Here is a 15,017-nt window from a genome sequence, read left to right as displayed (position 1 = left end):
ATGAAGGGTGCTGGGCAGAGAGGTGGGCTCATGCCCCTCAGGCCTATGATAGAACCGCCTGCTCTGAACCTCTAAAAGCTCACTACCCAAAAGACCCAGATGCATCAGACCTGGGTTTCATTTCATGTGTTGTCAGGATTCCCAGGCAAAACCCAGAGACTCTTAGCAACTGTCTGATGGGGTTGCTGAAAAGTCTGCTTACCCAACTCTCGCTTGATGCTTCATCACAAGAACAAATGGGGTCATCTGTCCAGATAGACAGTGTCGGGCATGTACACACATGGACTGTGCAGGGGGTGTCGGGCCCCCCTCCACGTCCTCCGAGGGATCACCTGGAAGTCCTTTCTGGAGTCTCCATAAGTAATTCACAGTCTGCTTGGAAAATCCATGATGTGCTTTGCAAACAGAAAGATCCCCATGCTCACTGCCCTACCTCCATGATTCACCAACCTCATCTATTCCTGCCTCCTGTCCTCTGCACTTGCTGGTTCTTAACCTGGAATATTCCTCTCCCAGGCCTTCTAGAGATGAGCCTCTTCTGGTCGCTCAATTGTCACTTCCTCAGAGACACCTGCCTCCTCCCCACCACCTCCCTCCTCCCCACCTGCCATCTCTTCCATCCTTCTCCCCAAGGGTCTTCCTAAACTTATTGCTCTTTGAAATTACCTATTTAGTTGCTAATTTGTTTATGAGCTGTCTTTCCCACTAGAATATAAACTACTCCAAAGCAGAAATGCATGGTTTTTCTTGTTTACAAATGAAACTCCAGGCCTGACACCTTAGGTCCCTGATGGGTATTTGTCGAATGATGGTGGAGGAGAATTCGATCCTTAGGTAAACACCGCTTGCAGCCTGGATGTTGCTATAGAAATCTCTCCTTCCCTAACAAAACTGATACAATCGTGGGCTTATCAAATATTTACTGACACCCAACATACACAGCAACCGGACTACAAAACCTCAGGAGAATAGTGTCTGTGCATAAACAGACAGACCCAAGAATGGATGTGCCCCAAGAGAATGGGTCTCTGTTACTGGAGGTGGATTTGCTGGAGTGTGTACCAGGGCAGGTCATACAGCCTAAGAGACTCACCCTGTGCTGGCATCTCACTTCCCAGCAGGGTTCAGCTCTGCTGACGAAGGAGGAAGAAGGAGGAAGAAGAGGTCCCTACTCAGCTCTAGCCTCACTATTCTGAGAACTCTGTCCCAGTATCACCCAAAATCTTCCAAAATTCAGTCATAAATAAAATTTTCAATTTCCAAAACACAGTATGGATGAAACCAAGCTTGTCTCTAGGTGCCCAGCCTGCTCTGCTTCTTAGGAGATCCCAGGAGGTGTCCCATCACCTCACTGCTCTCCCGCCCCCACCAGGAAAACTCAATTTCCTTTGGGGCCCTAAGAAGTCAGGGAAGCCATCACACACAGGGACCCATCATGGTTCAGAGAATCCCACCCCAGGGCATCTGCTTTTTTTCTTTTTTTATTGTTTTTTTTGCCTTATAAACAGCAGAAATTTATTTCTCACAGTTCTGGAGGCTGGAAGTCTGAGATCAGAGTGCCAACACAGTCAGGTTCTGCTGAGGGCCCACAGACTGTGGACTGCCAAATTCTCTCTGTGTTCTCACGTAGTGGAAGGGGGCAAAAGAGCTTTCTTGGGTTTCTTTCATAAGGGGACTAATCCTGTCCATGACCATCACATTACGTGTTAGGATTCCAATGTGTGAATTTTAGGGGGACACAAAGTTCATGCCATATCATTATCAATGTTGTAATTATTCCATCTATGACTATACAAGATTTTATCTAGCATAGAGTTGGTGGACATTGGGGCGATTTCCAGATCTGAGTTATAAGTAAAGATGCGACAAACACGTCTGCACATAACTCTTGTCATGTGTTCATTCCTGTCTGTAGAATTGCTCTGTCACAGGGCAAGATAAACTTTTAGTAAGTCTCAGATTTGGCCCACCTAACATCTGTCTTGTTCTTATATAAACACAAGTGTGGGGGATGGAAGTAGGGGGGAGGGTAGGTAGGAAGAAGCACTTTGAGATAATATTCTTTTTTATTAATGAATTAATTTTATTCTTTTTGGCTGCAGTGGGTCTTGGTTGCTGCCTGAGTGTTTTCTCTAGTTGCAGCAAGTGGGCTTCTCGTTATGGTGGCTTCCCTTGTTACGGACCATGGGATCGAGAGCACGCCTGCTTCAGGAGTTGCGGCATGCCGGCTCAGCATTTGTGGCTCCCTGGCCCTAGAGTGCAGGCTCAGTAGTCATGGCCCACAGGTTTAGCTGCTCTGCAACGTCTAGAATCTTCCCAGGGATCAGACATATGGACCAGGGATCAAACCTGCGCCTCCTGCATTGGCAAGCAGATTCTTATCCACAGCACCAGGGAAGTCCTGAGATAATATTTTTTAGTAGATTTTAAGCTCTGACATACAAATAGACAGATGGTTCTTTAAGGTATCTGGAAGGCCAGGTTGAAGATTCCTGTTTTTGCAAAACTATCCATGATTATCAAGGCCTTTTGTTTCCACTTCAAAATCTCTGTATCTTCTTAACAGTCTTTCAAAAAGGAGAAGTCTTTCAAAAAGGCATTTAATTATCCGAGGTCTAATTCACCAATTTTTCCTTTTTTGGTATTAAACCTAAGAACTCTTCACCCAGGTTTAGGTTCTAAAGATGTCTCCTATTTTTTTTTGTCTAAAAGTTCTATAGTTTCACATTTTATATTTGTCCATGATCTCTTTCAAATTAACATTTGTATGAACTGGGAGGTTTTGGTTGAGGTTCATTCTTTTGTATAGGAACATGCATCTTTTTGCCTATGGATGCTCCCACAACATTTGTTGAAAAGACTATTCTTTCTCAAAGAAAGAATTCTTTCTCTGAATTGCTTTTGCCCCTTTGTCAATGCAATGTATACATAAGTAGAAAATAATGTTGCCCATGAAAGATATAATGTTATAAACCAGTGTTACCTCAAAGAAAAAAGGCAAGCAGCAAAAAGGATAGCAACAATAACAAAAAATTAGTTGGGGAGAAAATATTTGCAAATCACTTATTCAACAAAAGACTTGTAGTTGGACTGAATAAAGAACTATCAATATTTTAAAAACAACAACAACAAAAAACTGTCCACATTAACAGAATTAAGGGGCAAAAAACCACATGCTTTCAGCTGATGCTGAAAAAGTATGTGACAAAATTTAATGCCCTTTCATGACAAAAAGCAGTCAACAAACTAGGTGAATGGTCAAACAAACTGTGGTACATTTATACCATGGAAAACTACTCAGCAATTTTGAAAAATGAACTACTGATACGACTGGAATGGATTCCAAGGGTATTGTGCAGAGTAAAGAAGTCAACCTGTAGAGGCTAAATATTGTCTTATTCCATTTATATAGCATTCTTGAAGTAACAAAATTAGAGACAGAATAGATTAGTGGTTGCCAGGGGTTTGGGATGGAAGATGGGGAAATTAGAGGGGTAGCCCAGGGGAGCCTGTGGTGATGGAACAATTTTATGTCTTGGTTGGACATGTACACGAAACTACACATGATAAAACTGCTGTGTAGAGAACTAGAGAAGTCTGAAAAAACTCTACAGGTTGTACCAATGTCAATTTCCAATTTTGTTACTTGGCTATACTTAGGGCATCTGCATTTTTAAAGGCCATTTTTCTCTCCTCTTAAAAGCTATGCTTGCCTTGAACCAAAGAAATTAATCTCCAGTCCTTAGTGCTGACCAAACCAAATAGGTAATAAAGATGAAATATTCTGAAGCAGAGAAACCCAGCCAGGAGGGGCCTCTCCCATCCTTAACATGAGGGTAGACATCTTGGCCCCCTTTGGAGAGGAGGACCCAGGAGTCAGCTGGGAATCTCCTCCCCCACCTTGGGATTCACTCCTGCTGGAGCTGGAAGTCAAGTCCCTTAGAAACAGGTCCGAAGCCCAGGGTTTCCTATGTCATGGCAGAAATGCTCAGAGAACATGGTGTGGCCACCCTGGACATAGATGCTCCTGCATGTCACCACTGGCAACACCTTCTCTGGACATCCAGGCACACTGCTTATAGCAGAGGACCATATTCTCCTGGATACACCCATGGCACAGGAAGGGTTTCAAAACCCAGTGATCCAAAGGCAGAAAATGCTGCAATGACCACCTCCCAGGCTACACGTGAATCCTCGAGAGGGACCCAGGGTCTGCACAGATGCTGCCCGGGGAAACCTAGAGCAAAGGGGGTTTCACCAAAGAAGTGGAGCTTCGCAGATGTCTCCACCCACTGGGCTTCCCTTCCCATCTGCCCCGCTGCAACCAACACCCCGAGGCGCTGACGACGAAGACCTGCACCCAGCCTCCACTGTGGGCTGATGGAGAAACGGCGCCTCCTCGCAGCCCAGGAGCCCCTCCCTGCCTGGCGCTTACCTCCAGCGGGACCACCTGCATCAGGATAGCAAAGTTGGTGAGGTGCGTGCAGCGGCAGACGGAGAAGCTGAGGTTCCCTTCCGTGAGCGCACAGCCCTGGTTCGACCAGATGCCTTCTCCGGAGCTGAGACACAGAAGGAAAGGTCAGCGGGAAGCAACCGCCCAGCCTTGCCCCGGGGGCTGAGAAACTGTTCCCACTTATCAGGCTGATGGCTCAGTTGGGTCTTGTTGATTAGGCCACAAGGAAACAAGTACCTGTTTCCTTCTGGGAGGGGAAAGCTGTGTACCCTTGTTGACACAATCACTTTGGAAAACACCTGGTCTGACATCCAATAAACATGAAGTGTCTCTCGGCCACCTGAAGGTCTTCTTTGGAGAAATGTCTACGCTGGTCTTGTGCCATTTTTCGATTGTGTTGTGTTTGTCTGTTTCTGTTACTGAGTTGTATGAATGGTCTGTATATTTTGGATATTAACTGCTGTCGGTCACATCATTTGCAAGTATTTTCTCCCATTCTGTGGTTGTCTTTTCTTGTTGCTTATAGTTTCCTTTGTAGGGCATGTTACTCAAACAAAACTCTAATTTGAAAAGATACATGCGCCCCAATGTTCACGGCAGCACTATTTACAATAACTAAGACATGGGAACTACCTAAATGTCCGCCGACAGATAAATGGATAAAGAAGATGTGGTGCATGTACACGGTGGGATATTACTGAGCCATTGAAATGAATGAAATAATGCCATTTGCAGCAACATGGATGAGCCTAGAGATGATCACACTAAAGAAGTCAGAAAGAGAAAGATAAATACCATATGTCACTTACATGTGGAATCTAAAATATGATACAAATGAACGTCTCTGAGACACAGAAAGGACTCACAGACACAAAGCAAAATGGATAGACAAGGTCCTATCATATAGCACAGGGAGTTATATTCAATATCCTGTGATGAACCACAATGGAAAAGAATGTGAAAAAGAATGGATATGTATATGTAACTGAGTCACTTTGCTGTACAGAATAAATTAGCACAACATTGCAAATCAACTATACTTCAGTGAAAATTTCATAAAAATGGAGTGTGCGGGTACTGCAACCCAGCAACCCCACCTAGAGAATTCTAAGCCATGAGCACAGGGACACGTCTGGGGTATTTACTGAATGATGCGTGATATTAGAGAACACTTTAAAGTTACCTAAGGTCCACCGCCCTGGTGTTGACAGTAAAGAATCTGCCTGCAATGCAAGAGACTCGGGTTTGACCCCTGGGTCAGGAAGATCCCCTGGAGAAGGGAATGGCTACCCAATCCAGTAATCTTGCCTGGAGAATCCCATGGACAGAGGAGCCTGGCAGGCTGCAGTCCATGGGGTTGCAAAGAGTTGGACACATTGATCAACTAACACTTTCACAGTAATGTCCCCCTCAGGGACCCGGATACGGCATAAACACTAGTAAAAAGCAACATGTATTCATGTGGATAAAACACACAAACATAACATCCAATGTTGAATGCATAATAATGAAGCAAGGGCATGACACAAAAGAAGATCAAATATTTTCTATGAATATAACTACACACTATACATAAGTTATTCGGAAAACTCCCCACAGAGAGGGTAAAAGACTAGGATAAGATGTAAACATCTTTTACATGTTTGCTTTTCTTTATAATGTTCTAATTCTTTAAACAATAACATTTTGACTTGTTACTTGCATCATTTCTTCAAGTATAAACCAAGACAAAAATTACTTGAAGCAAGGGTGCTCAAATGTTAACTGTGGTTCATTCTTGCGGTGAGAATATTAACAATTACAATTTTCTTCTCTGTACCACTCTATATTTTCAAATCCAAAAACAAAGAGAGAGAGATGCTTAAATGGTTCTTCCCAGAAACTGCGACTCGGAGTGATCAGCAAAGACAAATCTTTGCTTTGGCCAAAGGCAGGGGCCCTTGGGGAAAGCTTTTATAAAGCTGAAGCAGCTTAAAGACTCTAGTTTCGCTTTGCTTTATGTCCAGTTTTCATGACAACATCAGCCGTGGATGAGGAATGCGGCCGTCCCAGAGGGTGATGGATAAAGACAGTCCTGCCTGCTCCTGCTCATGCCCAGTGAACGAAACACACACGGACAGCATCTTATCTTCAACCCTGAGGCAGACGGTGTCCCCAGGAGGAAGTGTGATCATAACTCTGGGTGAGCCTTGGGCAGCAGGCAACCTGAGGGCAGGTGGGGTTGAAAGGGTCATCGGGCAGGGACTCAGGGTGGTGCTGAGCCTGATGACACGGGGACAGGGGCGTTGGAAGTGAGGTTCATGACAAGCGAGGTGGGGGCATTTAGCAGAGACCAGACAGCACAGCCAGGACCAATGGAACCTACCAGTTTAGAGCCGCCACCCCCCGCTAAGGTCAGAATAAAAGGGCCTTAGAGATGGGCAGGCCCTCCACTACCATGCCACCTGTTAGGGTTAACTGGCTCCCATTCCTCAGGGAAAGCCGCTGCTGGGCTGTATGTGACCTTTGTCTACTGAATATACGAATGCCATACTTGAATTAGAGGGTGACCAGAAAACTAGCAGGCACAGAATTTGGGGAGCGTGATCACAGGGGTGCAAAGTGCACCTTGCACTGAAGCCAAGAGTGGCGATGAATTAAAAACCAACCATAAAAGTCACATTTTCCTAAACAGAGCCATGAAGGCGTGACAATGTCTTCATTAGCCAGGGGACATGAGCCCCGTGTAGTGTCATCTCTGCCTGCGTGTAAAGAGCTGCATCCCAGGGAGCCCGTGGAAAGAAGAAGCCTTGCTCCCCAGCTTGTGCGTCAATAAATCTGCCATGGAAGCCAGGCCAAGCGATGTCAAATAACAGGAAAATATGTGTCTCTCCCTGTGACCGAGGAAGTTGGCATCTGAGCAGAAAACCATTCACCCACATGCATAAATGGAATGTGTATATATAAATATGAAAATGCTACATATTATGTGTATTCTGGAGATGTGGGCAGAACACACACAAGAAAGGATGGTGGAATAATGCAAGAAACATGGAACTAAACAACCATATATTTCCTGGGAACATAAATATAAAACATGCATAAGTTACTGAAAAATACACACAAAAATCTCCCCACTGTGTTACTGCAGGCTCTAGGAAAGGAAATCAGAATAAGATCTGAAGGTCCAACAGGACATGTGCTTTTTAAAATAATGTTTTATTTTTTAAAAGAATAATGCTTTAATATATTGCTGCTATCATCTGTAAAGTATAAGTCTAGCGAAAAAACGACCTAGAATTCTAAGCTCAATGAGACCATCTTTCAAAAATAAAAGTGCATGTTCTCAGAAAAATAAGAACAGGACTTGCTGCCAGCAGACTCACACTACAAGAAGAGTTACAGGAACATACCAGACAGAAAGTGTTTTCTACACAAAGAAATAAAATAGCTGGAGATTGAAAACATGAAGGGAAATTATTATGTTTTCAATATTTATTTTTATTTATTTATTTGACTGCTCTGGGTCTTAGTTGCAGCATGTAGGATCTAGTCCTCTGACCGGGGATTGAACCTGTAGCCCCTGCATTGGGAGCTCAGAGTCTTAGCTCCTCGATCACCAGGGAAGTCCCCGAAATTATTAGTTTCTTAATTTAAATTTCTTTAGAAGACAATGAATTACCTGGAGCAACAATACTCCCCACATACTGTACATTTACGACATCTGTAAAGATAAAATGTATAATAAGAATAGTGCTAATTACGGACAAGAAGAGTTATGAAATGATTTTTGTATTGTCTCCGAGTACATGTAAGGTGGTATAATATTATTGGCGGGTAGACACAGATGAATTAAAGATATATATTCTAAGCTTTCTAGGGCAGCCACTACCAAAAAATTAAAAGGAAGTAGACACCAGGAGTCAATAGCAGAGGAAAAAATGGCATCAAAAATACACAGAAAAATCCAAATGGAGTAAGAAAAGGAGAATATAAAGAGCAAAAAACAATAAAGGTACATCATAATCTGGTCGGGTGTGTGACCGAGCATGGACATCCTGGCCACCTCCCTCCCTACTCTCCCCACTCCCTCCATCCCCTCCTCGCCTGGGGACCCTCCCACGCAGACAGTACCTGAAGTCCAGGAAGGCGCAATACAGGAAGATTCGGTTGCTCTCATTGGTGGCCTCAATGTACTGCCTTTGAGTCTGAAATGAGAGAGGATGGACACAGCTCATGATACAGCCAAGAAGACAAGTCGCCAACACTGATGTGACAGCCAAACCCTCGCAGCACCCAAGACCCCAGGTTATGGACACACAAACCCCGGTGGGCAGAGAAGGTGGGTCACCCAGCCCCATCTCTCACACGGCGCTCCTCTGCCCATAAACCAGGGCTCCTGCCTCAGGTCCTCTGCACTTGCTGGGCCCTTCTGCTAGAAAGCTCTACCCCCAAGACAACCCTCCCTGCCTTCAGGTCTCTCCTCAGGAGACCCGCCTGCCCATTCAAATCAATTTCAACCTACCCCTTCCCCTTACTGCATTTTTCATAGTACTGATCTCCACGCAGCATGTTACGTATTTACTTGCTTCCTTGTTTGCTGGCTTCCTCTCTAGAACATGCCCACAGAGAACCTGGGTTTGTCTCATTTCCTCATACCCCCTGTGCCTACCCTAGTGTCTGGCACACAGCAGGTGCTTGCTAAACACTTATTGAACCAAAGAACAAGTGGACAGATCCATCAACAACCCTGTCCCTAGGATTCTCACTCCCCCAGGCTACTCCTGGATGCCAGCTTGGGGTATCTAGTATCAGCTGCTCTGCCCTCAGCAACACACAGAGGCTGCTCCAAGAATCTTGCCAGGGAGCTCAGGAAGCCAGCAGCTTCATAGGAAACCAGAATAAATGGTATCTAATCAATTCCCAGTCGATAAATCAAGAACCAGAGATCAAATAGCCAACACCTGTTGGACTGTAGAAAAAACAAGAGAATCCCAGAAGAACATCTACTTCTACTTCATTGACTATGCTAAAGGCTTTGACTGTGTGGGTCACAACAAACTGTGGAAAATTCTTCAAGAGATGGGAATACCAGACAACCTTACCTACCTCCTGAGAAACCTGTATGCAGGTCAAGAAGCAACAGTCAGAACCAGACATGAAACAACAGACTGGTTAAAATTTTGAAAAGAGTACATCATGGCTGTATATTGTCACCCTGTTTATTTAACTTGTATGCAGAGTACATCATGCGAAATACTGGGCTGGATGAAGCACAAGCTGGAATCAAGATTGCAGGAAGATATATTAACAACCTCAGATATGCAGATGACACCACCCTTATGGCAGAAAGTGAAGAGGAACTAAAGAACCACTTGATGAAAGTGAAAGAGGGGAGTGAAAAAGCTGATTTAAAACTCAACATTCAAAAACCGAAGATCATGACATCTGGTCCCATCACTTCATGGCAAATAGATGGGGAAACAATGAGAGTGAGAGGCTTTATTTTCTTGGGTTCCAAAATCGCTGCAGATGGTGACTACAGCCATGAAATTAAAAGACACTTGCTTCTTAGAAGAAAAGCTATGACAAACCTAGACAACATATTAAAAAGCAGAGACGTTACTTTGCTAACAAAGGTCCATATAATCAAAGCTATGGTTTTTCCAGTAGTCATGTATGGATGTGACAGTTGGACCATAAAGGAGGCTGAGTGCCGAAGAACTGATGTTTTTGAACTGTGATGTTGGAGAAGACTCTTGAGAGCCCCTTGGATTGCAAGGAGATCAAACCAGTCAATTCTAAAGGAAATAAATCCTGAATATTCACTGGAAGGACTGATGATGAAGCTCTAAAGCTTTGGCCACCTGATGCGACGAGCTGACTCATTAGAAAAGACCCTGATGCTGAGAAAGATTGACAGCAAGAGGAGAAAGGGACAAAGAGGACAAGATGGTTGGATGGCATCACTGACTCAATAGCCATGAGTTTGAGCAACCTCTGGGAGATGGTAAAGGACAGGGAAGTCTGGAATGCTGCAGTCCATGGGGTTGCAAAGAGTTGGACACGACTGAGTGACTGAATAACAACAACAAAGTGAATATAACAAAAAAGAGACAGACTCATAGATAAAGAGAACAAGTTTAGTGGTTACCAGTGGGTAGAGGAAAGGGAGGAGGGGCAATTAGTTTAAAACTGAACATTCAAAAACTAAGATCATGGCATCTGGTCCCATCACTTCATGGCAAATAGGAGGAGAAAAAGTGGAGACAGTGACAGATTTTATTTTCTAGGGCTCCAAAATCAGTGTGGACGATGACGATGACTGCAGCCATGAAATTAAAAGACACTTACTCCTTGGAAGGAAAGCTATGACAAACCTAGACAATGCATTAAAAAGCAAATATATCACTTTGCTAACAAAGGTTCATATAGTGAAAGCCATAGTTTTTCCAGTAGTCATGTACAGATGTGAGAGTTGGACTATAAAGAAGGCCGAGCACCAAAGAATAAGTGCCTTCAAACTATGGTGCTGAAGAAGACTCTCAAGAGTCCCTTGGACAGCAAGGAGATCAAACCAGGCAATCTTAAAGGAAATCAACTCTGAATATTCATTGGAAGAACTGATGCTGAAGCTGAGGCTCCAATACTTTGACTGCCTGTGGCAAAGAGCTGACTCATTGGAAAAGAGCCTGATGATGGGAAAGTCTGCAGGCAAAAGGAGAAGAGGGCAGTAGAGGATGAAATGGTTAGAGTAACACTTACTTAATGGACATGAATTTGAGCAAACTCTGGGAGATGGTGAAGGACAGGGAAGCCTGGCGTGCTGCAGTCCATGAGGTGGCAGAGAGTTGGACATGACTTAGTGACTGAACAACTTAACATGAATAAAATAAGCTACAAGGAGAAAAAAATTTTTTTAAGACAAAAAAATAAAATAAAATTATAAATAAAAATAAAATAAGCTACAAGGATGGGCTTTCCAGGTGGCACAAGTGCTAAAGAATCTGCCTGCTAATGCAGGAGACACAAGAGATGCAGGTTTGATCCCTAAGTCAGGAAGACCCCTGGAGTAGAAAGTGGCAACCCGCTCCAGTATTCTTGCCTGGAAAATTCCACGGACAGAGAAGTCGGGTGGGCTACAGCCCGTGAGGTCACAAAGAGTCGGACATGACTGAGCAACTAACACACAAACACAATCTACAAGGATAAACTGTACAACACACGGAATATAGCCAATATTTTATAGTAACTGTAAATGGAGTATAATCTTTTAAAAAAAAAAAAAAGAGTGTGGTCCCCACAGCAGCTTCAGCATCCCAGGGCCCTACCACGGAATCGAAAACTCTGGGGGTGGGAACAGCCTCTGGGTTTTCACAAGTCCTTCAGATTCTCACACGAACTTGAGAACCACTAAAAGCTAGCAAGAGGCTTCCTCTTCTGTCCCCTCCTCCTGTCTCAGTCTGTCGTGGCCTTTGTGCTCAGACACAGACAGCCCTGTGGCTGCAGCCATTCAGAACCACAGAAGCTGGGGAAACAGCAACATGTGAAGTCGATATACAAATAAAGTCAAAAATACAAATAAGAACCTGGTGGTGAGCCCCACTCAGAATCAGCAAAGCTTCCTTGACCCTGAGTAACATCAGACCTCCTCAGGACACCACTATGTACTCTTCTCTGCTTCCCTCTCCCCGCTGGTGATCACTAGTTTGTTCTCTATATCTGTGAGTCTGCTTCTCTTTTGTTATATTTACTAGTTTGTTGTATGCTTTTAGGTTCCACCTGTAAGTGATATCACACAGTATTTGTCTTCCTCTGTCTGACTTATTCCACTTAGCATCATGCCCTCCATCCATGTTGCTGCAGATGGCAAAATTTCATTCTTTTTTATGGCTGAGTAAGTATTCCAAAGATCTTCACGACCCAGATAATCACGATGATGTGATCACTCACCTACAGCCAGACATCCTGGAATGTGAAGTCAAGTGGGCCTTATGAAGCATCACTACGAACAAAGCTAGTGGATGTGAATAAAGCTAGTGGAACTGGAATTCCAGTTGAGCTATTTCAAATCCTAAAAGATGATGCTGTGAAAGTGCTGCACTCAATATGTCAGCAGATTTGGAAAACTCAGCAGTGGCCACAGTACTGGAAAAGGTCAGTTTTCATTTCAATCCCAAACAAAGGCAATCCCAAAGAATGCTCAAACTACCACACAATTGCACTCATCTTACACGCTAATAAAGTAATGCTCAAAATTCTCCAAGCCAGGCTTCAGCAATACGTGAACCATGAACTTCCAGATGTTCAAGCTGGTTTTAGAAAAGGCAGAGGAACCAGAGACCAAATTGCCAACATCCGTTGGATCATCAAAAAGGCAAAAGAGTTCCAGAAAAACACCTATTTCTGCTTTATTGACTATGCCAAAGCCTTTGACTGTGTGGATCACAATAAACTGTGGAAAATTCTGAAAGAGATGGCAATACCAGACCACCTGACCTGCCTCTTGAGAAACCTGTATGCAGGTCAGGAAGCAACAGTTAGAACTGGACATGGAACAACAGACTGGTTCCAAATAGGAAAAGGAGTACATCAAGGCTATATATTGTCACCCTGCTTATTTAACTTATATGCAGAGTACATCATGAGAAACACTGGGCTGGATGAAGCACAAGCTGGAATCAAGACTCCCGGGAGAAATATCAATAACCTCAGATATGCAGATGACACCACCCTTATGGCAGAAAGTGAAGAGGAACTAAAGAGCCTCTTGATGAAAGTGAAAGAGGAGAGTGAAAAAGTTGGCTTAAAGCTCAACATTCAGAAAACTAAGATCATGGCATCAGATCCCATCACTTCATGGCAAATAGATGGAGAAACAGTGGCTGACTATTTTGGGGGGCTCCAAAATCACTGCAGATGGTGACTGCAGCCATGAAATTAAAAGACGCTTACTCCTTGGAAGGAAAGTTATGACCAACCTAGACAGCATATTAAAAAGCAGAGACATTACTTTGTCAACAAAGGTCCATCTAGTCAAGGCTATGGTTTTTCCAGTGGTCATGTATGGATGTGAGAGTTGGACTACAAAGAAAGCTGAGCACTGAAGAATTGATGCTTTTGAGCTGTGGTGTTGGAGAAGACTCTTGAGAGTCCCTTGGACTGCAAGGAGATCCAACCAGTCCATCCTAAAGGAAATCAGTACTGGGCGTTCATTGGAAGGACTAATGTTGAAGCTGAAACTCCAATTTTTGGCCACCTGATGCGAAGAGCTGACTCATTGGAAAAGACCCTGATGCTGGGAAAGATTGAGGGCAGGAGGAGAAGGGGATGACAGAGGGTGAGGTGGTTAGATGGCATTACCAACTCAATGGACGAGTTTGGCTAAACTCCGGGAGTTGGTGATGGACAGGGAGGCCTGGTGTGCTGTGGTTCATGGGGTCGCAAAGAGTTGGAAACAACTCAGCGACTGAACTGAACATGTTCCACTGTGTATATATACTACATTTCCTTTATCCATTCGTTAATAAACACTTCCATACCCTGGAGATTGTAAATGCTGCTGTGAACATTGGGGTGTGTGTATCTTTTCAAATTAGTGCTCTGAGGGTTCTTTTTCAGACATCACCCAGGAGTGGAATTTCTGGGTCATATATATGGCAGTTCTCACTTTCAGTTTTTTAAGGAATCTCTGTACTATTTTCTGATTCAATGAACATGAACTTGGGTGAACTCTGGGAGACGGTGAGAGACAGGAAGGCCTGGTGTGCTGCAGTCCATGGGGTTGCAAAGAGTCAGACACAACTTAGTGACTAAAAAACAACAACATACTATTTTCCCCAGTGACTGCACTAATTTCCATTCTCACCAACAGTGTATTCCCTTTCCTCCACATGCTCATTGGGTATTTGTGATATTTTTTGATGATGGCCATTTTCTGACGGGTGTGACGTGACAGCTCCTCAAGGTTTGGATCTACATTTCTCTGCTGACTTGAGATGTTAGGCATCTTTTCACATGCCTGTTGACCATCTGAATTTCCCCTTTGGAAAAATATCTACTCAGTTCTTCTGCCTATTTTTAAATCAGTTGTTTTTTTTAATGTCAAATTGTGTGAGCTGTTTGTATACATTGGATATTAACCCCCTATCAGCCACATCATTTGCAAATACCTTTTCTCCTTCAGTAGGTGGTCTTTCCATTTGGTCATGGCTTCCTTTGCCGCGCAAAAGCTTTTAAGTTTAATTAGGTCCCACTTGTTCACTATGTGCCATTTTTAAACAAGGAATGCATTTGTGTGATGCTTGTGTAATGGAATAAATGTTAGGGCAGCCAGGACTAGGAGGAGCAAGCCAGCAATGTCGTCCGAGGCCCTGAGGGCTTCCCCAGGAAGAGGAGCCACCCCTTCTCTCATCGCCAGCCCTGCTCTGAGCACAAGGAAGTATTTCCACGTGGGAGCGGCACAGAGACTGGAGCCCTGACCCTCTGACTCTGGACCTAAATCACTCTTCAAGGGGAATTTAAAAATCAGGCGCAACCCAGAAGCCAAGCTCCTGTGTGGTCGGCAGGGTGGAGAGCAGACAGC

General features: G+C 44.0%; 1 protein-coding gene across 2 annotated transcripts in view; it reads right to left on the bottom strand.

Annotated features, from left to right (window-relative positions):
* ADGRD1 (adhesion G protein-coupled receptor D1) overlaps window positions 1-15,017 on the bottom strand; it is a 174,403-nt gene that overhangs the window by 49,893 nt on the left and 109,493 nt on the right. For both annotated transcript variants that reach the window (XM_065904023.1, XM_065904024.1), the window contains 2 exons: window positions 8,567-8,640; window positions 4,436-4,559 (listed from right to left, as the gene is read on the bottom strand). In XM_065904023.1, the coding sequence (XP_065760095.1) occupies window positions 4,436-4,559; window positions 8,567-8,640 (198 nt within the window). The remainder of the gene's footprint in view (window positions 1-4,435; window positions 4,560-8,566; window positions 8,641-15,017) is intronic.

This window comes from Muntiacus reevesi, chromosome 13 (genome assembly GCF_963930625.1).
Source record: "Muntiacus reevesi chromosome 13, mMunRee1.1, whole genome shotgun sequence".
NCBI classification, from domain to species: Eukaryota; Metazoa; Chordata; class Mammalia; order Artiodactyla; family Cervidae; genus Muntiacus; species Muntiacus reevesi.
The sequence above is the reverse complement of the archived record's forward strand: the minus strand, read 5'-3'. Positions and strand labels throughout refer to the sequence as shown.